This window comes from Hemicordylus capensis, chromosome 6 (assembly GCF_027244095.1).
Source record: "Hemicordylus capensis ecotype Gifberg chromosome 6, rHemCap1.1.pri, whole genome shotgun sequence".
In the NCBI taxonomy this organism is placed as follows: Eukaryota; Metazoa; Chordata; class Lepidosauria; order Squamata; family Cordylidae; genus Hemicordylus; species Hemicordylus capensis.
This window is the reverse complement of record NC_069662.1, coordinates 12,880,438-12,902,901: the sequence shown is the minus strand read 5'-3', so window position 1 is coordinate 12,902,901 and position 22,464 is coordinate 12,880,438. Positions and strand designations below refer to the sequence as shown.

The 22,464-nt window shown below is 44.5% G+C and overlaps 3 protein-coding genes across 6 annotated transcripts in view; 1 reads left to right on the top strand and 2 right to left on the bottom strand.

Moving 5' to 3' along the window:
* The window catches only part of LOC128328875 (C-type lectin BpLec-like), a 33,101-nt gene that overhangs the window by 5,833 nt on the left and 4,804 nt on the right, over positions 1 to 22,464 (top strand). For 2 of the 3 annotated variants that reach the window (XM_053259055.1, XM_053259054.1), the window contains exon 2: positions 5,009 to 5,236. In XM_053259055.1, the coding sequence (XP_053115030.1) occupies positions 5,200 to 5,236 (37 nt within the window). In that variant the 5' untranslated portion in view covers positions 5,009 to 5,199. Of the gene's footprint in view, positions 1 to 2,143; positions 2,204 to 5,008; positions 5,237 to 22,464 lie in introns of all 3 variants that reach the window. The other variant, XM_053259052.1, reaches the window with a different exon arrangement.
* Positions 1,439 to 5,227, bottom strand: LOC128328876 (C-type lection lectoxin-Enh3-like). Its single transcript, XM_053259056.1, has 5 exons — positions 5,055 to 5,227; positions 2,722 to 2,807; positions 2,497 to 2,640; positions 2,290 to 2,404; positions 1,439 to 1,506 (listed from the first exon to the last, which is right to left on the bottom strand). Exons 1-5 carry the CDS (start codon positions 5,119 to 5,121, stop codon positions 1,439 to 1,441), a joined length of 480 nt encoding a protein of 159 aa, XP_053115031.1. The 5' UTR covers positions 5,122 to 5,227.
* On the bottom strand, positions 13,754 to 21,692 carry LOC128328874 (C-type lectin BpLec-like). 2 transcript variants are annotated; one of them, XM_053259050.1, is made up of 6 exons: positions 21,664 to 21,692; positions 17,797 to 17,875; positions 16,005 to 16,096; positions 15,087 to 15,227; positions 14,439 to 14,553; positions 13,754 to 13,874 (listed from the first exon to the last, which is right to left on the bottom strand). In XM_053259050.1, exons 2-6 carry the CDS (start codon positions 17,861 to 17,863, stop codon positions 13,807 to 13,809), a joined length of 483 nt encoding a protein of 160 aa, XP_053115025.1. In that variant the 5' UTR covers positions 17,864 to 17,875; positions 21,664 to 21,692; the 3' UTR covers positions 13,754 to 13,806. The 2 variants fall into 2 exon arrangements, with proteins under 2 accessions (XP_053115025.1, XP_053115026.1); XM_053259051.1 differs by lacking the exon at positions 21,664 to 21,692 and adding an exon at positions 18,107 to 18,201.

Sequence of the window (22,464 nt, the reverse complement as noted above, 5' to 3'; positions counted from 1 at the left end):
ACAGCAAGTACATGCCCTATGTAATCATTTTGGGGTAGGGAGATAAAAATCATGAATGACCTAGTTCATCTTCCTCATTGCACTGGACACACATCTCACCCAGTGGGATGCATCTAGACCAAGGATGCACAACTTCGACCCTCCTGCAGATGTTGACCTACAACTCCCAGAATCCCTAACTACTGGCCACTGTGACTGGGGATTATGGCAGTTGTATCCAAAACTAGCTGAAAGGCCCAAATTGTGTAGCCCTATTCTAAACTCTTCACTATCCCTTCCACAACTCTGCCACTTCTGTGAGACTCTAGCTAAATCTTCCTTATCCCCTCAGGTTTTCTTCCCCTAGCCACAACAAAATTGATGGTCCTATCTGTTCCTCATGATTTTTCAATCTCACCTCATTCTTTGTCCTCTCCCCACCATTAAATTCCATGATGTAAGCCTTGGTGGACAGAACCTTGTCTGTTTGCCCAAAAAGTCTTTCAGAGGAAGGGAGTCCAGAGTGCAACAGCCTGCAACTCAATAGCCTCTTGCTAGATGCTTCAATCTTGCTAGTTTGGCCTGGTAAAGTCAGGCTGTCCCACCGCTGCCTCCTGCCTCCCGACAGCCTACTGAGGCTGCGTCCTCAGGCCGTTCAGCAACCCGCCACCACCGCCCGCCACCATTTTCTTTTCTGGGAAATCTCGCCCAATGCCAGGAACTCTCACAGCATGTCACGAGTGTTCCACCGCAAAATGCCTTGCTATGCATGGCCGGCCAAGTGAATTAATAATATATAAAAATGCTACACTCCTGTTAACACTCAACTGTTATCCCTTTAATGGTCAAATGATTGGCCAGAATATGGTGATAGTTCTATCTGGAAGCATCCTAGAGTGATGGAGACAGCATGTGAAAAATGTATGTATGTACGTATGTATGTACGTATGGTTCAATTTATATACCACCTTTCATAAAATATAGTTTAAGGTGTTAATAGGTTAATAGAATAAAATTCCATAAAATCACATTAAAATGTTAAAATCAATTAAGACCATAAAAACATGAAAAAGCAACAGATATTTTAAAAAACAACAATGGATTAGTCAGTTTATTATTTATTTATTATTTATTTATTAATTCAATTTTTATACCGCCCTTCCAAAATTGGGTCAAGGCAGTTTACAATGAAACAAAGACAGTTAAAATCATGGACAGCACCTTGGACCATGTTTTTAACTGACACATGATCAACAAATGGAAGCACACGTGGCTCCCAGATTAGGGTAGGAGGCCCCACCTACCCTATTTATGATCATGTGAACTGCCTTGACAGGAGAGATATTTCAAAGGAGGATCTTCTCAGCAGAAGGCCTTAGTTGGGTGTGGTCATGTTGCTGGACCTCACTTCCAACAGGTGATAAGCTTCATATGCAGGAATGGGATGATGGTCTTCAGTCTAGAGCTCATGTTTGCAGATGTAGGCTTTTGCTTTCTTACAAACAGCATCAATCCATCTCCTATATGCTGTAAAAGAAAAGAGAAGCCATGCTTCACTTTTACACTTTAGTTATCTCATAAAGCTTCAACACATGGCACAGTTTCTGATGTGGCTTTTCTTGTTGTTTTTACCAGCACCTGCATATAATTCAACTTCTCAGGGCACTCATGATCATCCAGCCATCATAGAGAGCTGGTTTTGTGGTAACATGCATGAATTGCGCCCTTTGCTAAGCAGGCTCCATCCTGGTTTGCATTTTAATGTGAGACCACATGTGTGAGTACTCAAAGATATTCTCCTTGGGGAGTTGTGCACACTTTGGGAAGAGCACCTGCATGCTTGTATGCACAAGGTCCCAAGTTCCCTCTCTGGCAACTCCAAGATTGGGCTGAGAGAGACTCCTACCTGCATACTTGGAGAAGCTGCTACCAGTGTTGTAGACAGAGGTGCTCTTACCCCTGGACTTCGGGGCTGATGTCCAGGGCCTCCACAGCCTCTGAGGGCCTGACAATCCTCTTTAGTCTATCTTTTTAAAATGTTGAACTGACCACCAGTTTACTTTTTAATGGCTTGGGTATGTTGAACCTGTTTTGTAAATACTCTGAAAAGTGTCCATATCATGATGTCTTGCTTCCTGATCTGCTCAGGATATTAATTCCACAGGTCAGAAACCACAGAGGATCAGGCCCTTGGCCTTGAACTCTGGCACTTCACAAACAGCAGGTATGGTGGATATTGCAGACTGAATTTGTTTGGAGTCAGTTTTTTCACATGCACTTCCTATGAGTGGGAGATTGCCACTTGCTCACCTGCCAATGCCCTCAGAGCCACACAGGACTCGGATTTCCATAGATTGTTGGGTTCCCCTCGTAACCACTTTCTGTAGTTATATGCAGACCCATCAGACCACTTCCAATTCCCATTCTGCAGTGAAAGAGGAGGTAAGAAGATCCTGAGTGGATCCAACCAAAATCTCCATCACACCCAACCTGTGGTCAGGGGACACTCCTACTTACATGGTTAATATCATGGAGACCAATCCAGACATCAACTCCTGCTTCTGTCATGTAAGCAGAGATATGCTCAGACACTATAAGAGCTTCTTGCCAGCTGAGGATGGAGGCCAGGCTGGTGTTACGACCATAACTCTGACAGTCAATCTGGGAAAGGAGCAAAAACACAGCAAGGCCTTCTTGGGTCCATTCTGCATTATCTACCACCTATTGAACAATGAATCTTACCTCAGCTTCATGCCAGCTCAACTTCTTTTGGAAAAAGCCATAGCAGTTGCCCTGGTATTTCAGCCACTGCCTTGGGCAAGCATCAGCTTGAACAACTTGTTGACATGAAGAAAAGATTGAGAGAGATTATGCCATCAAAGAGCAATGTAATAGACAATGGTCTAAGACTTAAATTCATTAGTACAGTCTCCTGCAGTTGTTGAACTAAAACCTCCATCACCCCCAGCTGCAGTTGTAGCACAACTGGGAGTTGTAGTCCAATGACAGCTGGACAGCCTCAGGTTGGCCATCCCTGCTCTCCTCTCGGCAGTGGTTAGGCAGAAATCCAACAGGTATGGTTTCCTCAGGCATCCAGCTGCATATTCTAAGGATAGCAATTCTCTCCCTGTTGAATTTCTGCCCATAGTTCATTGTTTTAAAAGTCATAGTGGCCCTTCTATGAAACCTTAACCAAAGAAAAAGAGCGAGATTGCATTTCAGGATGTCCTGGATTTTTTAAAAGGTGGACTTCATTAGAAATGGATGAACTGTAAATTCACCATTTGGCTGTGGCAAATGAGCACATTATTCACATCACTATTCAGGCATTATTCATCAAGAAGCCATCACCACTTCAGATATCTGACCAACTCTATGCTATAATTTTTGCGCAATTTTCTATTAAATTGGAATGGGGGCCTATAACATTGGGGGCCACTCTGAATATGATATCACAGAAATGCAGAATAATACTTAGCAGAGAGAAGTGTTTTATTTTATTTTATTTACATCTGAATTATCATATATATTTATCAGTAGGGCTGTTCTCCCAATTATTATTAGGGTAGGAGAAGCCTCCTACCCTGGTTCAGGAGCACTCCCGGTTTTGGATTGTCTGTGAGTTTATAACATGTATGGAGGTAGGGAGCTTACTTGTGTGCTAAGCCCCACCTGAGTAGGGTAGTTTTCCTTCCTACCTCATTCCAAAGATAGCAATGGAATCTGAGTAGGGCCTGCTCAACCTACCCACCTAGGGTTTAGCATATAATCCAGCTTCCTGCCTCCAAACTTGTTTTAAACCCACAGTAAACCAGAAAGTAGGGACATGTGCAGCTCCCAAACAAGGGAAGAAGCTATCAGCTGCAGAGAGGGCATGCCCTCAACTCTTGCCTGTAGGCTTCCAGCAGCATCTAGTGGGCCACTGTGGGAAACAGGATGCTGGATTAGATGGGCCTTGAGTATGATCCAGCAGGGCTGTTCTTGAGGTTCTCCTCACGATCCGTGAGAAGAGCCTCTAGGGGGTTTGCGAAGAGAGCGTGCTCTCCCTGCAGACGAGCAGGAAGTCCTTCCTGGGTGGCCGCTGTGGTCACCTACACAACAGCCGGCTCTGTCACAGAGCCGGTGGGGGCTGGGGAGTTTGGGGGCTGTGCGGCCCCCAGTAGTTCCAGCATAGCCTGCACGAGCACGCAGGGCATGCTGGAGAGACCCCGAGCCAGGAGGCTGCTTTTCAGCCTCCCAGCTGGGGGTCTCCTTGTGAGTAGCCATGCCGCAGAGCCGCACCACAGCAACTCAAAAGCAGAAAAGCTGGGTTTGCAAATCTCTCGCTCTGCAAACCCGGTTTAAGGGGAGGGTTACTTGAGCGGGTTACCCGCTCAGAAACCACCGGGCTTGCAGCCGAGCTTGGTGGTTCACACGGTATGCAAAACTTGGGCTAGGCTCCCTTAGCCCAATTTTTGCAGACAGTGAGGATATTCACACGATGGGGCAAAATCGGGCTAGCGGAGGCTAGCCCGATTTTGCCCCATTGTGTGAACCACCAGGCTCAGCTGCAAGCCTGGTGGTTCCTAGGCGGGTAACCTACCTAAGTATCCCTGCCCTTAAACCAGGTTTGCTGAGCGAGCGCTCTGCAAACCTGGTTTTAATAATTGTGAGTAGCTGCGGTGAGGCTCCGTGCCACAGCTACTCATGAGGAGACCCCCAGAGGGGAGATGAAAAGCCACCTCCCAGCTCCGGGGGTCTTGCCAGCATGCCCTGCGCACACTGGAGCTTGCGGGGACCAATTGGCCCCTGCTCCCCCCAGCTCCTGCTGGCTCCGTCACGGAACTGGCAATCATGTGGGCAGCTGATCTGGATGCCCAGGGCTCGCTCACTGCCCCAATCCAGGTCTCACTGATCATGAGACCCCGTTCCGTGTGAATAGCCTCCTTATGTTCTTCCTACCTTAATAATAATCATCCGAACAAGCCTATAATCTAATCTAATCTAATCTAATCTAATCTAATCTAATCTAATCTAATCTAATCTCCAGGACAGATCAGGCTAGCCACATTCTACAAAACCCTCAAGGGACTCACCTTTCTGGAGGAGAGTTGAGATGAAGAAGCCAAGCAGCCAAAAGTTTACACAGGTCAGAGGTGCCATCTAGCTGCTTCACCTAAGCCAACAAGAGGAGCAAGAGACTGACTGCATGAGAAAGGCAGACAGGTTACCAAGGCCACTATGAACACCTGGCTGTTGGAAAGAGAAATTGGTCAAGGTATATTTATATTTTTGTGTGTGTGTGGGGAGGAGATTTTCATAATCCATTCACAAAGTTGGGATTTCTTGAAGCATATTTGTAGCACTCATCTATGTATCCTTCCTCCCAGGAGCTAATGGTGGCATGTGCAGAATTCTCCCTAATGAGATGTGGCAGCAGCAGCCCCTTGGGCAGAGCTGGGTCTGCCACCAGGTCCCTATAAACTAGTGAGGTGGGGAGTCGATTTAAAGTGCAGCGTGGGTGGGCAAGTGAGGGGAGTGGAACCCTCCATCTGCTTGTGCTTTCCTTCCAGAAACAAAATTTACCAGATCTCCAGAGGTGCAGAACTAGAGATTCAGGGGGTAGAGCTCAGGAGCTCAGGTGTGGTGCCTGGGAAATCAGGGGGTGGAGCCTTGTGGAATAGAGGTGGGCCCACTGCCACTACTCAACCTCCTCATGGCCACAGGCTGCCTGCCCACACTTGTGCGCCCTGGATCTCATGGGTCAGCTGTCACAAGCGGAACAGGGGGAAGTGCCTCTGCTTCTTGTGGATGGGTAGTGACTTGCAGTGGGCGGTTATTGATGTGTCAGAGCTCAGGGGAACATACTATGGACTGGGCATCTTGATAGAACACCCTCTAGCTTTTAAGAAGCTGAGGGACGTGTGTTCTGTGGGGGACCCATGGCTGTGGCTACGGGGAACTTCATGGGGAGCATGTATTTCAGGGATACACATTGCCACTCCAGCTGCTGTTGGACTACAACTCCCATTAACCCTGACTACTGGCAACTGTGGCTGGGAACAACAGCAGCTGGAGGGCTGAAGATGTGCAGCTCAGGTGTATTCAAAGCAGCTTCTGCACACAGAGAATCTCAGCCTCAGCTTTGGGAACTTATGCAGAGTTTGGATGTGATATTCTCTGAAAGTGAAAGGAAGTGCATCAAAGCTCCCGCGCACTTCCTGCTCATTTTGATGGGACTTGCACAGGAGCACTTCCTGGTGCTTTGCAGCCCATGGATCATGTCTGGCCCCTCTTAGTAGCTCCCCAGTCTGCCACCATCTCATTTTTCCATATGGCCACTCCGTTTTTCTAGGGTCCCATCATGCAATCTTTTATGTTATGCTTGAATCAGTTCTCTGGTGTGTGCTCAACACAGGACACATTACAGTCTCCTAAAAACAAAATAGGCAGTGGGGCCATTCACATGACCTATGGGGCAGGCGGGTGGGGGAGGGGGAGGCTTCCCAAATCTGGCCTTCCCAAATCATTTGGGGACTTCTCAAATCGTTTGGTGCTCGGTGGGAGCAGATGTCAACCAAATGCACTCCCAGTGATGGCTCAGCACTCGGCGGAATGCGCTCCCAAACTCTCAGCCCCGCTCGGAGCAGCATGGAGCAGGGCAGATCGATCTGAGGCTGGGCAGTGGCGGCTGGTGAACACTCCTCCAGGAGGGTGGCAGGAGGCAGCTTTAAGAGTAAAGTCATTCGAGAGACTCCTCCTCTGTGGTGGCGGCGGCACCTGAATGCTATTCGGAGCCGCAACTTGCCACCTAGCAGCCCTTACGGCGGGGAAGTGCCTCCGCCACTCACTTAGCTGCTGGTGGGGGCTTGGCTCTGTGGAAGCCAGGTGAGGGGCGGAGATGCTTCCCTGCCGGAGGGGCTGCTGGGTGGCGTGTTGAGGCTCTGAATAGCGTTCAGGTGTCGCCGCTGTGGAGGAGGAGTGTCTCAAATGATTTTACTCTTAAAGCTTCCTCCCGCCGCCTCCCCGGAGACACGTTCACGGGTCTCCACGAATGCCAGGACTCCTTGTCCTGGCTGCTGTGAATCCCACAATGCACTATGTGACATCTATAAGACTCTAGGCCTCCATCTCTGTATGCGGCCAGGCTGGAAGCAGCCTAGCTCTCACCTGAGCAAGTAGCCTGGGTTTAGAAAGCACTAGCGACCGACACCTCGCCTAGCAGCTTAGCTAAAAAGCCAGGCCGGGCAGAGCTGGCCCGCCCAGATCAACCCCAATCCCAGTGGTTCTCATGCTGCACGTGAGAAGAGCCTCAATGTCTTTTGAAAACTGAAGTGAAATACACATTTCAGTACTGTTGTAGTGTATCTACACAATATTTAATCAATATTACACTAATGTACAGAATACAGTATACAATCAATCAAAATACTTTCTCTTTGGTAATGTAAGAGTAAAAATGTTTTATGGAGGGAAATGGTTGCTAATTTGGATTATTGGAGTGGTGGTAGACTTGACCAAACTGCCTGTTAAATAATATTTATTTACCACTTACCAAGTATCACACTCACAAACATATATATATCTCATATCTAGAATACAAAGCTGCTGACTGACTGACACTCCCAATCCCAGACCAAATAACAAAAGATAGAAACTCCAGAAAATTCATTATTTTCCCATGAAAAGTGGAAAAACTCTGCCATTGGCAATCAGGGGGAATAACACCTTATAGAAATAGAAAAAGGCTGGAGTCTCAGAAAGCTAAGCTGTTAAATGCTTCTGAACTGCAAACCCTCACTGATGACTGACATGAAATTCTCAGTCAAAACCACAGAAGAGAGAAACATGACATTTTCACAGGCAGATTCCAGACCTCGTCCAGACTACCAAAAAATTCCAATTAACCCTGTTAAAATGCATTGCTTTTCGGGAAAATGCGGAAAAAACTCTTCCATTGGATATATGTGTGTTTGTGAGTGTAATACTTGTGTCTTATTTATTTTGATCTTTATAAACTACTTTGAGATTTTTTTGTTATTGAAAAGTGTGATACAAATATTCACTTTATATAGATAGCTATATTTACAAATACACACACCCATACTCTTATGTGCGGGGCATGTGAATAATATGACACATATTAAGTTCTCTCTATTAAGATGTATTAAGTACTCCAAGCCCTCCAAAGGATTTATCCAGCACTACCTCACAGAAGCCCTGTCAGAAAGGTTGCTCAAGAGATCATGAGCGTCCCCAGCAATGGTCTTTAGAAAGGAGAGAGTCTTCTCATTTTCAACAAACACAATTGTTCTATGGAAGAGCTCTGTTGAGAAAGATCTCTGCTCTGCTTGCTTGCTTGCTCTGCTCAGTCCCCCCATCACTGAGCAAAGAGGCATCTTTTTAAAGAGGCAATTCTCTTTATTGAGCAGGGGGAGAGCAACTGACCCTATCCATCCCCAGCACACCATCCCTCCAGTGGCTGTTTCTGGTGTCTATCTTATGTTTCTATTTTAAATTGCAGGCCCTTTGGGGAGAGGGAGCCATTTTATTTATTCATTTGTATTTCGCTATGTAAACCACTCTGGGAACGTTTGTTGAAAAGCGGTATATAAATATCCATAGTAGTAGTTGTAGCTGCTTGTGTTTAGCACACACTCCCATGTGCCTCTGTTAGGGCAGAATCAGACAATTCCAATCGGTAGTGAAACTAACAACTCTTAAAGGGACAGTGTATTATTCCCACATGCCCCACGCACTCAGCAACCTTTAAGGCTGAGAAGGGAACTCAAGACAAGCATCTCATCCTCCTCTGAGAATAGCTCTTTCTCCAGGAGACCACCCTAGCTCTGGTAAGGCTCAACTTAGAGAACTCTTGGCTCAAGATATCATCTTTTTTATTGTTCTACTTGCATGGCCTCTGCAATCATATAAAAAGCTCACGAACAGAAACACTCCAACTGGTAGATTACATACCTGCACACATACCCTTATTTTCCCATTCACCTGAATTAGAGAAATGCAAATACAATGACTTACTCACACAGTCACTCCGGACCCTCTTTCTAAAGTCACCCTCACTGGGTAGTTGCACTGGCCTGCCATGTCCTACTGAGACTGTCTCCTGCTGAACCACCTCTTATTCATTGTCAATCGGCTGTGACCTGGGGCAGAAAAAATGTCAAAGTACTTCATTATGCACAAGTTCCCTTGTTGCACAAGTCAAGTATGAGTTAAGCCAAGGGGCCATTTTTTGAAAAAACAATAGCAACATTAAAATGAATTTCAAAGGCAACATGTAAACCTTGTCCAAATAGAGCTGGTTTCAAGTCTCTGCTTCATGGGAATGTTCTGAAAACTGATAATGTGACACATAATTCTACCTTCCTCCACGAATGGACAGGGATTCCTGCTGGCTAATGCCTGTGTAATACAGAACTATTGGCACCAGAGATAACCATCTGACAACAGCTCTGCATTTTCTAAAGCAGCCCTCTATCTGCCTGGCCTTTTTGACTAGGGCCCAAAGCAGGAGGTGAATGTGGGTGTAACGAGTAGGCTTGAGCCAGGAGCTTCACGACATGGAGAAAGAGCTTCAGAGGCATATCTAGGGAAAATAGCGCCTAGGGCAAGCACTGAAATTGCGCCCACTGTCCAAACATCTGACACCCATCTTTCAGATAACCTTACCATAATATTAGCTGAAAAATACAAGTCAAACTCGTTAATCTTTTAATATTTCAAAAACTATTTAGCAGTGAACATAACCAGACCAAAAAATGCTGGAAAACTACAAATTTCAGTATGCTGGGGCTCATGAAATACGCAAATACTATATGGAGGTGTACTTGGAAAACTACACTGAAGTGCCTGTCTAATTCGCTACTATGCACTGTAGCATCACTATTACATAAGTTTTTAAAAAATAAATGGAGAATTTGACTTTTCCCAGATACTCTGAAAATAATTAAAGGATATGCAGAGTAAACTGTGTCACTGCTTGGAATATATTCTGGTATTTCAGAAAGAAAGTTAAAATGAGAGAAAGAGAGCAAGAAACTCCCAGTGGGCCTTAATACTAAGGATTTCACACTGATTCAAAGACAAACTCACCATTAATAGCCATATTACTAAGACATCACATTTAACTCAGTTATCACAAGAAGCAAAGTAAGAGCAAATGAATACAATCCTAGCTCATAAGCTTCAGCTCAGTATTCACAAGCCCTGATTCTGTGTACATAGTACCAAACTGAATATGTGTACAGTGACTTATATTAATTTTTTGTTTAAAAAATTACCTGTAGCCCCTTCGGGGGGCTTCCTAAGGGCCATGGGGGGGTATGCAAAGGTTCTCCCTCCCCCCCTCCCTCTTGGGCCTTGCATGGACCATTTGAGCATGTGTGGTGGCCTTTTTTTAAAAAATGAAAATGGCTGCTGAAAACAAAATGGCCACTGCACATGCTCAAACGGCCTCTGCAAGGCCTGGCATGACCTAGCGCCTCACAGAGGCCATTTGAGCATGCATGGTGACCATTTTGTTTTTGGCAGCCATTTTGTCTTTTTTTTTTTTAATTTAAAAAAATGTCTCCCCCCCTTCAAGTGGCACCCGGGGCACATGCCCTGTCTGCCCTATCCTAGATATGCTCCTGAAGAACTTTCTACCATAGTGGTGCCCAACCTGTGTTTTGCCCATGTGTATCTTATGCAGCCCTCCTGTGCCCCATGCTATCCTACTCTGGAAGGTCCCCCAACCCTCAGGAGCAGATATTTTGGGGGGAAACTGGGCTGAAGGAGGGGGGAGGTTGGGAAAATCACCTCCATTTCCAGTCTTCCTATTAAGTAAGTGTAATATTTTGCCCAATATATGAATTTGACTCCCGTCAGCCATAGGCAATATTAAAAATGTCCAACATGACTTGCTTACTTGGGCATCTGCAAAAGCTTTGGTCCACATACCATATTTACCCAAGTAGAAGACAACCCTGAATTTAAGGCGACCCCCTTAAAAACAGAATTTTTATTTCTATTTGTTTTAATATATTTCTTCTATATTATCTATGTATATTTATATTTCCTTTAAATTCATCCATTAAATTTAATTCATTAAATTTCCTTTAAATTTAAATTGTTTTGGCTATTTAATTGGTGTTTTATGATGTTTTAATTGTTTTTATTATTTTATGCAGTTTTATAATTTCTATTTTAATTGTTCATTGATTTTAATGGTGTTTTAATGTAAACCACCCTGAGCCTTTTGGAAGGGCGGTATAAAAATTTCAATAATAAATAAATAAATAAATAAATAAATTTAAGACAACCACCCGACCCAGATTTTCTACCAAGGAACTTTGAAAAAACCGACTCCTGGATTCAGGTAAATACAGTAAAGAAAAAGGCGGGGAACTACTACTCTACAGAACCTGCGGGAAGCTGGAGGTTTGGAGAAACTAGAGCTGTCCTTGTGACCATTAACTGGGTAGGACAAGCATCCTACCCAGCTTTGGGAGCTGTGTGTACAGGCAATTTTTGGATCTGTGTGAGTTAAAAGCTGGGCCGGAAGAGGGGAAAGTAATTGTGTGGAAGGCGGTCTCAGGCTCAGATGGTGTCATCCCATCCAGCACTTTTACCAAGAACCCTTGAAGCCTGCACCTGCCTCCCACACGATCAATTTCCCCTCCTCCAACCAAACGTTTAGCTCACCCATGACTCTAAATTGGGAGCACACACAGCTCCCAAAGCTGGGATTAGGGTGCTTGTCCTACACAGTAAAGAGTCATGAACAGCCCTACTGGCGATTGACATTAAAGTCAGAGAAACAGAGAATATTGTTAGGGTTTAAGCTCTAGGGTTTAGGTCAGGCTGTTGGGTAAGGAGCTGATGGGCAAACAAGATGGGCCAGGTGGCTGTCATTCATCCCCAGGCCCTGCCTCCATGGTTAGAGTGGGATGTTTGTCATTTTTCAAAGCAGGAGGGCTTTCTTACATGGTAAGGAGCTGTTGGTACTGATGGGCAAACAAGATAAGGGTTCCTTTTTTAACTCTGTGGGTGACAGTCAGACCAGGGGACCCCTCAGGATAGAATGATGTGGTCAGGGTTAGAATTGGAGAGGGGGACCAGAATTGGAGAGTTCGCTAAGAATGAGGATTATGGTTAGGTCACAAGTAGGGTTGTTTGTCATTTTTCAGTGCCCACAAAGTCTTTCCTACATTGTAAGGAGCTGATCATGCCAATGGGCAAATCTTAAGATAGGAACATGAGATAAGGAGAGCCGTCAAACATCCCAGGACCTGCCTCCAAGTACAGAATGGTGTGTTTGCCATTTTTTCAGCGCAGGAGGGTTATCCTACATGGTACAGAGCTGTTGGTGCTGATGGGCAAATCTGAGATGGGCAGTGATAAGGGGGAGCCATTTTTAAGTCTGTGGGTGACAGTCAGACCAGGGTCCCCTCAGGTTAAATGATGGAGTCAGGGTTAGAATTGGCGAAGGCAGCCAGAATCTGAGGGTGGGTTAGAATGATGGTTAGGGTTAGGTCAGAGTGGCTTATTTGTCATTTTTCAGAGCTGGAAGCCACACTGCTACTGAACAGCACACCCTTTCCTAAATGGTAAGGAGCTGATTGTGCTGATGGGCAAATTTTACATGGGCAAATGAGATAAGGGTAGCCATCAATCATTCCTGGGCTCCACCGCAAGAGTCAGAGTGGAGTGTCTTTCAGAGCCAGGAGCCAAGCGGCTGGAGAGCAGTCCAGGCTTTCCTACATGGTAAGGAGCTGATCCTGGTGATGGGCAAATCTTAGATGGGCAAAAGAGCTAAGGGGAGCTGTCAATCATCCGTGGCCCCACCTGCAGGGTAAAAGTGGGATTTAGGATTTAGGGTAGATAGGCTGGGAGGAAGCTCTCCATAGAGGCCACTGACTGCGTACCCATAACCCTCCTTGTGCCCTCCTTGCACCCTCCTCCATTAGGAAAGTCTGAGGGAAGGGCCAAGCACCACCCTAGCAGGACACAGTTTCCTAGAGGTGGGTGAGTTCCCAGCAATGTGGGCCCCAAGTGATCTTCGAGATGGGGTCAGGAGAAGCAGGTGTGGGGCTCCGTGCTCTTCCCTGTGAATGCCTCAATGGCCCACCTGGGTTTTGGAAAGGACTCGGTGAAGTAAGTTCAGCAGCTTCATAACCCAATTCAGACTCATCTCCACCCAGCATTTTCTGCTTGGTCTGTTTCATAGGAATATATTTATTTATTTTATTATTATTTATTTTACATTTATATCCTGCTCTTCCTCAGACCATTGGTGGATCTAGCTCTGTTTTGCCTGCACAGACTGGCAGCAGCTTCTCCAAGCATTCAGGAAGGAGCTTCTCTCAGCCCTGTCTTGGAGATACTGCTAGGGAGGGAATTTGGAATCTTTGGCATGCAAGCATGCAGGTGCTTGTAACTCAAAGAAGTGGAAACCCAAGAACTCTAATTTTAAAAAATTCAATTAAATTAAAAATAGTTAAAAGTACAGGTGGAATCCTACGATCTTCCTTTGCATCTAGTCACCCAAGAGGTGGTTAAGTGAACTGAGAATTTTTTTTTTAAATGACACAAACATACCAAGAAATGCATGCATAATAGATAGTTTATTAAGATTACAATGTGCAGCAGCCATGAAAGGGATTAGGAGGAGATGAGGAAGACCCAAAAAGCAGCTCTTTGGGGCGGACATTTGGGGAAATATGGATGGGAGCCCGTTTGCTGATTTGTGAGATGGAGATATAATGGCAGTAGATGGTCATCCAAAAGGCCAGCCAATTTTTCGCTGTCAGGACCAGTCACGTCCCAGCAGGCACAGCTTGGGTTAATCTAGAGCTCATGCTTGCAGATGTAGGCATTTCTTTTCTTGCATGGAGCATCGTTCCACCGATGAAAACCTAAAATGCCAAAATAAGACCAAAGTTACTTCTTTGGCTGCATTTTTGTAACAGTTACTTTGAATAGGTATGGTCTACAAGGGTTGTCAATCTCTTCAGTGTCTCTGCATTCACTTGTAAAAAGAAAAAGAAAAAGAAAAATCTTCTTATCCTCATGCTTGTCATTTTTTAAAAGATAGAAATGATACTAATTTTGAGAAGTGAGGAAGCGAGTAAAACAAATTAGAGGTCAATTAGTAGTTTGATCTCATACTTCCTATTTCAAGAGTTTCCCCATTTTTTCCACATCTGGGGTCAACCGTATCTCATTAAGAAAACTGCAGAAAAAAGGGAGAACGTCTCTCACACCCTTACAAGTGGTTTGGTAACCACCACATTCATACAAATGGTATGTAAATTATGGTAACTACATGCAACCAAATTTTGGAGATTGGCCTTGCCCTTCTGACCCATGAAATGGTCTATAAAGCTGAACAAAGAGACCATTGCCAATCAGGCAGGTTTGCATAAACCTCAGAACTTTGGTTGAGTAAGGTAAATCACTTAGGATGTCAGCTTCCTTACCTGTAGAACGTCTCAGCTCCACACAATACTCAGCCTTCCTATAGTTGTCTGGCTGGCGTGGCATCCAAGCCTTATAGTTGTAGATTGATTCATCAGCCCATCTCCATCTCCCAGTCTATAAATATGAGACAGAACATAGCCTATGATTAAGAAAATGAAAATCTCAGAAAGTGGAACTCACCGTCAGAGTAGTGCAAGAATAAAGATCAACTAGAGACATTGGCAGCCAATGGGAAGCTGTTGCAAACACAGATGGAGAATGTAGAGGAAGACTGCCATAGAAAATGTTTGAAAGTAGTGTATAGGGTTCGATGATGATGATTGATTATTATTATTTCTATTTCTATACCGCCCTTCCAAAAATGGCTCAGGGCAGTTTACACAGAGAAATAATAAATTAATAAGATGGCTCCCTGTCCCCAAAGGGCACACATTCTAAAACAAAATTTAAGAGACACCAGCAACCATCACTGGAATTACTGTTTTGCGGGTGGATAGGGCCAATTACTCTCCCCCTGCTAAATAAAGAGAATCATCATGGTAAAAGGTTCCTCTTTGCCCAGTTAGCAGGGGATGAGGCTACAGTGGCAGCTCTAAGGAGCCACCAGTGAATTATCACCATGAATGGAGCATATTAAAGTTGGTCACCTGACGGACATCACTCAGTCCAATCCAGACATTGCTCAGGTCTTTCTGGTAAGTGGAGATGTGTTCAGACACCAAATTACTCTCTTGCACAGTGAGAATGGAGGCGAGATGTGTCCCAAGGCCATAACTCTGGCACTCAATCTGAGGGTGGAGAAGAAACAGGAGTTTGACCACACATTGTTGCTTCCCATCCGTACGACTGGTGCAGAATGGAAGTTTTCTGCATTTGAAACTTCTTTAACTTTAAGGACATGTTTACAAAGTATAATTGTTAAACTCCCCCTAAATGTGATAGGTCTGAATTGGGTGTGAATAATCAGGAACTTTGTGTTGTTGTGAATAGGTCAGTGAAAACATTGGTCCAGTGTGTCTCTGTTGTGAAAAAGACAAATACCAAGGAGTTTTAACAGGCCCCCTATGAAGAAGGACTCAGGCATTTTAATTTACACCAAAAACAGCCATACATATAAAATCATGCACTATGGAGAGAAATAACACTTTCATGCCCTGCTAATGAGGGAAAGGAGTGCTGGTCTTGTGCTAGCAAGCATAACTTGTCTCCTTAGCTAAGCAGGGTATTAATACACGAGGGTTTCCTCTGTTTGCTCATCAACCCCGAAATGCAGGAACCATCATATTTGGAATGTTTGAAAAGGCTCAGATTAAGAGAACACAGAATGTTGCGTTCCATTATATATATGTATTGTTTTTGTTTTCCTGTGCATGTGATCTGTTTGAATTGCTTCAAAGAAATTCCGTCTCTGAGAACTGGATTGTGAGCTTCCAGTTTGTTACGGCTTGCGTTCCGAGACCCACTTAACAGCCTCCCAAACTCCTCTATTCTATTCCCTGCTCCGGAGACCACCAAGCAAACAAATATGTCAGACATTCTATGACTTCAAGAAGAATGCTTCTTACTTCAGCCTCTTGCCAGGTTTTCAGATCGTCGAAATACGCATAGCAGTTGCCCTGGTTTTGCAGCCATTCCCGGGCACAGGTATCAGCCTCCACTGCAGCGAGAGAGGAGATGAAGAAGAATACAAGGAAAGACAAAACAATTAGAGCAGGTGTTTTTTTAAAGTTCATTCTTAAACAACAATTTTAAAAATCCCTCTGTATTGTTTGCCAATACAGGTTTCCCAGACTTGCATCCTATGAAATTCCCTTCGGGTAAGGCTACCTGGATCCCTCAAGATGGGGGCAGGCAACCTTTGGGACTCCAGCTGTTGCCTAATTACAACTCCCATCATCCCTAACAACAATTTACTGTGGCTGGGGCTGACAGGAGTTGAAGTTCAACAAGAGTTGGAATGCCAAAGGTTTGCACCCCCAGGCTTAATGTCTAATAGATCATCAGATTGGCTGTCAGAGAAGGAATTTTGCCCCAGGTCAAGCTGGCCAATCCTTCCATTTTTCTGTCTGCTCTTTGGTCCTGCCCCAGGAGTGATTGACCTGGATCACTTGATCCTCGGGAGCTATTTCCTCTACTGAAGTCCTTCTCCACTGCACTTGTTTTCCATTGGTTGACCATTGAGGACAATCTATGGAAGAAATGCTTCAGAAGACTGAGTTCTCACTAGTAGACAGCCACACCCTCAGCAGAACATAGTCTGAGTGTTGTCTATACTGGCCATTTCTCCAGAGATCGGTTCCATCCCATTATGTCCTGATAATAGCTGGGGGAGTCCACCCTTCATCCTGGGTCATTCCTTGATCTGGGCTCCATTGCCCGAAGTCAAGACCAACAGATATTTCTTGAAACATGGTTCCCCTGATGGGAGTTGTAGTTCAACGACCCTTCTTCCAAGGAGCCCAGAGCGCTGTACTACATACTTAAGTTTCTCTTCACAACAACCCTGTGAAGTAGGTTAGGCTGAGAGAGAAGTGAGTGGCCCAGAGTCACCCAGCAAGTATCATGGCTGAATGGGGATTTGAACTCGGGTCTCCCCGGTCCTAGTCCAGCACTCTAACCACTACACCACACTGACTCTTCAAGCAGTGAGCAGCTACACTACTATTTGTATTCCGCTTTTCAACAAATGGTTTGCAAAGCAGTTTGCATAGAAAGAGGAGAAGTAGAAGATAGTTCCCTGGCCCCAACGGCTCACAATGTAGAAGAAGCCCGAGGTAGACACCAGCAACAGCCACTGGAGGGATAATTTCCTGGGGTTGAGTAGGGCCACTCGCCCACCCTCTGCTTTTTAGTATAAGGAGAATCTCTTTAACATGAAAAGAACCATCACCCCTTTGAAAGGTGCCTTTTGCACAGTTAGCAGGAGTGCTACATAGCAGGTCTGTTGATGAATAAGTTGATTTCACATATGCAAAGAGCAGCATAGGGACATACTGGGAGGACAAGGAGGGATATTTGGCTGCTGCATCTTTTTAAAGAAGTCAACTGTTTAGAAGACAGACTGCTAGGCTATGCTGCAGAAAGTTTGTTCTGCAACGGATGTATTCACTGCCTTCTGTAATGTGACATCATTTGAGAAAGACCTGATCATTTGTAGGCAGTTATCCTGTCCTGCTCCTTTGTTCTAATGATTCAGAGATTTAGCTGGCTTGCCATTACTTAGCACCTGCTTTTGTTCTAATGAATGCTCAAGTCTGACAAAGATTTCCCCATCATTCTGATTTCCAGTATTCCTCAGTCAAATAAAGGAATGTTAAGACAGGTATCTGCATACAATGTAGATCTAAGTGGACTCACCTCCTAAGAAACCATTGCAGATCAGGATGCCAAGAAGGCAAAGGCCCAAGGACATGAAACTCCTCATCTTCTTGATGACCTTTGGGAGGGATATACAATAAACAGAAGAGTGGCGTTCATTGATTATCACTATGGCAAAGAAAGGGGGGTGGGGGGGGAGGAAAATGGTTTTCTCCTCTTCCCGTCCCTGTTCTGCACATTTCCTCCTTCATTTGAACTGCATAGAACTGGGAAATGTTGAAAGATGAAAGAGAACATCACGGCACATTCCAGATATAAAAATTATTAACTTAAGCATCTTATCAATTACCTGCAGGCTTTTCTGTTAAAAGGAAAACTAATTGTTTCATCCTGAAGGGTGACCAGTTTGGATATACACCAGAGGAAACAAGCCCTGCGCTGTTATACTTTCCTCAGATGTGATGCAGCAAGCAGGAAAATAACACCTGTCACTAATGTAGGGGTAGGCAACCTTAGTTCTCCAGCTGTTGTTGAACTACAACTCCCAGCATCCCAAGCCACAATTTATTGCTGGACAGCCAAGGTTGTCTAACCCTGCATTAATGCCTTTAAGGGCCATTTCACTCATTCGATGGGAGCTACCCCAGGTATGCCTCTTGGGTGCATATCCAAGAGGACCATGCAGACACTCCTCACAAGTGTGGACCTTACATATTTACATATGCAAATATTTGTAAATCTTTGCATATTTACTCACAAGTGTGCACCTTACACCTGCACAGAATATAGATTTGCAACCATGTGCCTGTCACATTCACACATTATACTTTAAGGTGTACATCTAAAAACTCATGTGTGAAGAGGCTCTCAGAGTCCCAAGCCCCAGAGCTGCTCCTTGTTACCAACTACAACTCCACCAACAAACTGAAGGCCAGATTTCATTCTGCACCTCACTAAAATCAAGGTTTTCCACACTCCTTTAGATCTATATGGAAATGTCAAGTTCTGGATTAATTGGTCCTATTCAGAGCCCAGCATAGCATTTCTCCAGTGGTATCTGCTGGGGTCCACCTTGAGTTTCTTCCTTTTTAGATTGTGAACCCTTTTGGGCCAGGAAGTTGCCCTTATTTATTTATTCTATGTAAACCACTTTGAGAGCTCTGGATGAAGAGCATTGTATATATAATTCTAGCCACCTAATGGCACAGGGGGGAAATGTTGGACTAACAAGCAGAAGGTTGCCAGTTCAAATCCCCACTGCTACTATATTGGGCCACAGCAATATAGGAAGATGCCAAAAGGTATCATCTTATACCATGTGGGAGTTAAAAATGGTCAACCCCTCCTGTATTCTACCAAACAAAATCACAGGGGTCTGTGGGCATCAGGAGTCAAAATCAGCTTGACGGCACACTTTGCCTTGAGTGGTATTTCTATTCATTCTTCCCTCTCAGGTTAATCAACCTCTTGCTTTCATTTAACATCTCCTGTGATGTCTCCCATATGTTCTGGTTCATGAACCAGATCTTAAAGACTTTGAAAAAGACTTGGAGGAAAGAAAAAAAATTAAGTCTGCACATCTACAGCATGCAGGAACTCACTCACCAAGGGCTATGAATCATCTTCCCATAATATTCAGGCACTCACCTGGAGATGCTCTTCTCTTCCACAGACAGGTGCTGTTGCCCGGTGAGCTGTGAGCTCTCTGACGGCCTCTCCCTTTTGGGGTGGCTGTTATATAGACCCCAGGCACACATGGTGCAATACCAGATAGGGGCAAACGCTTCAAGGAAGTCCTGGTCGGCAACCTTTTACTTTTGCACAATCTAAGGCTAAACCAGCAGAAAGCAGCCTGTGACAGCTGCCATCAACATTGCAAAAGGGGGGCCACGCTGCCCTTTAGTTAGGTAGGAAAATACATCTTGAAATAATAGCCCTCGGTCTATTTCGTTATGGTGGAACAGGATCATTATCACTGATGAATGTATTGGCAATTTTTCTGTATTTGCTTTCCCTTCTACTCCAGGCAGTGATGTGATTTTCATGTCATGCTTCACTATCTACCCTACCCCATCCCACTCCACAAATTCTGTCCAGGTTCTTTTCATTTTCTCTCCTCAATTAGTTTCTTCCTGAAACACATTCTTTCACCCAAAGCCCATATGATTCCTTCCCCATATGATTCTTTTCAGTCATCCAAAAACCTTCAGTTTAAGATTAGAGTTAAGATGGCTTTTACGTAAGATGGCTCTAAATAGCATGGAAATTCCAAGTTAAAGTGCCAGTCTTAACCTCCGCACCATATCAGCCCTAAAGACTTTGTACAGTCTTAAAGATCCTAAATCCTAATCTGAAGAACATGTCCAAGGAATAACTACATAGTTTTCCCCCTGTTTTCCTTATCTCTATTTTCTGCTCCTCCCTCTGTGGTTTGTTTTTTTTTTTTTTTAAAGATTATGAGCCCCTTTGGGACAGGGAACCATCTACTCATTCTTTGTAAAGAGGCATGCATATCGATGGCATCATCATCACCACCCTGTCTTTTATGCAAAGTGCTTGTCCCTCCTCTTCATTTTTTATTCTCAGCCATAACAGATTAAGGCAGTTCACACAATCCTCAATAGGTCAGGACAACTGTCCTACCCAAGTTCGGGAGCTGTCTGTGCACTCTCAATTTTTGATTGTCTGTGAGGGGGAAAGCAAAGGAGGAGGGGAGGAAGAGATTGTTGGTGAGTTTTGCATTGGGGATGAGGGCACTATCCTATCCAACAGCAGTACCTCTTACCCAGCACAAATCCCACACACTCCCACTCCATCCCACTCCAGTGGCTGATGCTTTGGGCTACTTTCTACATTGCGAGCCCTTTGGGGCCAGGGAACTATCTTCTCCTTCTCCTCTTTCTATGTAAACTGCTTTGCAAACTTTTTGTTAAAAAGTGGACTATAAATAGTAGTAGCAGCTCACTGCTTGAAAAGGTAGGCAGGGATGATGCCGTCTTATGGGCAGGTTTAGTAATGAGTAAATTCCTAGCTCAGGGGTGGGCAACTTCCAGCACTACAGCTGAAAAGTCCACCCGCCAGGACTCAGAGATCGACTTGCGAGTCGTGCATGTGGGGGGGGGGCGCGTTGCGGGCTCTGGTAGGCGGCAGCAGTAAGCAGCAGTGGGCCAACTCGGCGGCACCCACAGGGATTGAATTTGTGGGGGGGTTAATTTTTTAACCACACCATGGCAATACACAATTGGAAAACCCAGGTTAGCAGAGTGCTCACTCCGCTAACCTGGGCTAAGGGGAGGGCTATTTAAGCGGGTTACCCGCTAGTGGAAACTGGGCTCACCTGCGAGCCCGGTGGTTCCCAGGGTCTGTGGAAACCGGGCTAAGCTCCCTTAGCCCGCTTTCCACTGATTGTGAGAATCGCCTCACTGTCTATTAAGTCTAGCAGTGGGCAGCATGGGGCCAATCGACCTCCCCTGCTACTGTTTCCCAGTTACTGGTATGCATTGGGATGCTTGTCATGGATATTGAGAATAAAGCCACCCCTGGTTTTCTCACCTCATTTAAATCAGCTCTGACTAGAAAAGGAACCAGCATATTTGGAATGTTTGAAAAGGCTCCGATTAAGGAAACACAGAATGTTGTGTGTTCGTTCTCTCTCTCTCTCTCTCTCTCTCTCTCTCTCTCTCTCTCTCTCTCTCTCTCTCTCTATATATATATATATATATATTCCTGAGCATGTATTCTATTTGAATTGTTGCAAAGACATTCAGGCTCTGAGAACTGGATTGTGAATTTCCACTTTGTTACAGCTTGAGTTCCGTGACCCAGTTAACAGCCTCCCAAACTCCTGTATTCTATTCCCTGCTCTGGGGACCACCAGCTCTGACTAGAAAACAACCCCCTTCTTACCTGTAACCTTTTCACCTGAAATGTCCTGCTTCTGCTTCACAGGATGCTTTTTCCTGTTAGGTTAGCTGTCTAGATTGCTTGCTCTCCTGTCCTCAGAGTTAAGCATTAGTGAAGGAATTCTGTGTTTGCATGAAAGGGGTTAATTATATATCTGAGTTAGAGTCACAATAGAACAATGGAAGGGTCTACCTGACCCTGAGTTTTCTACTAAGAGGAGGCTTGGAATGGAACGCTGCCGTGTTTCTCAAAGTCATGATTTCTGTACAGTCATGAGACGTTTTAAAATAAAAGAGCGTAGGCCCCACGCAGAGTAATGTTGCTTTTACAGCCTCCCCTGACTCTTATTTTGCAGGTTGTAAGTAGTATGCTCCTTGGAATTATATTTCATAGCCTTACGTTTTTATGTTTACCACCGTTTAGTTTTTCTTTTTTGTTCCATAAAAGGTCTTTTTGTTGAGAGTTATATTTCATAGAATTATATTCCATATAAACCCTTAAGACACACCTGCTTTCTAAAAATATTTCTTAATAAAAACATTTCTTAAGCTGCTTTGTTTTTAATGTGTCATTTTTATTTTTGCTGTATTTTTAAACAACTGCCATATAGGTAGGTGTGTGTGTGTGCGCACACACACACACAGCTATCATGAGAAATATAAATACTCCCTTTGTAATCAATTCTGATTTGATGTTTAATGCTTTACGTACGTTCTACATACATTGTCCTAGAAGTTATATGTAATCTAATATTTTAATAGAAGCTAACTTTTGTGTTATTTATATTTAATACTGTCACTACTA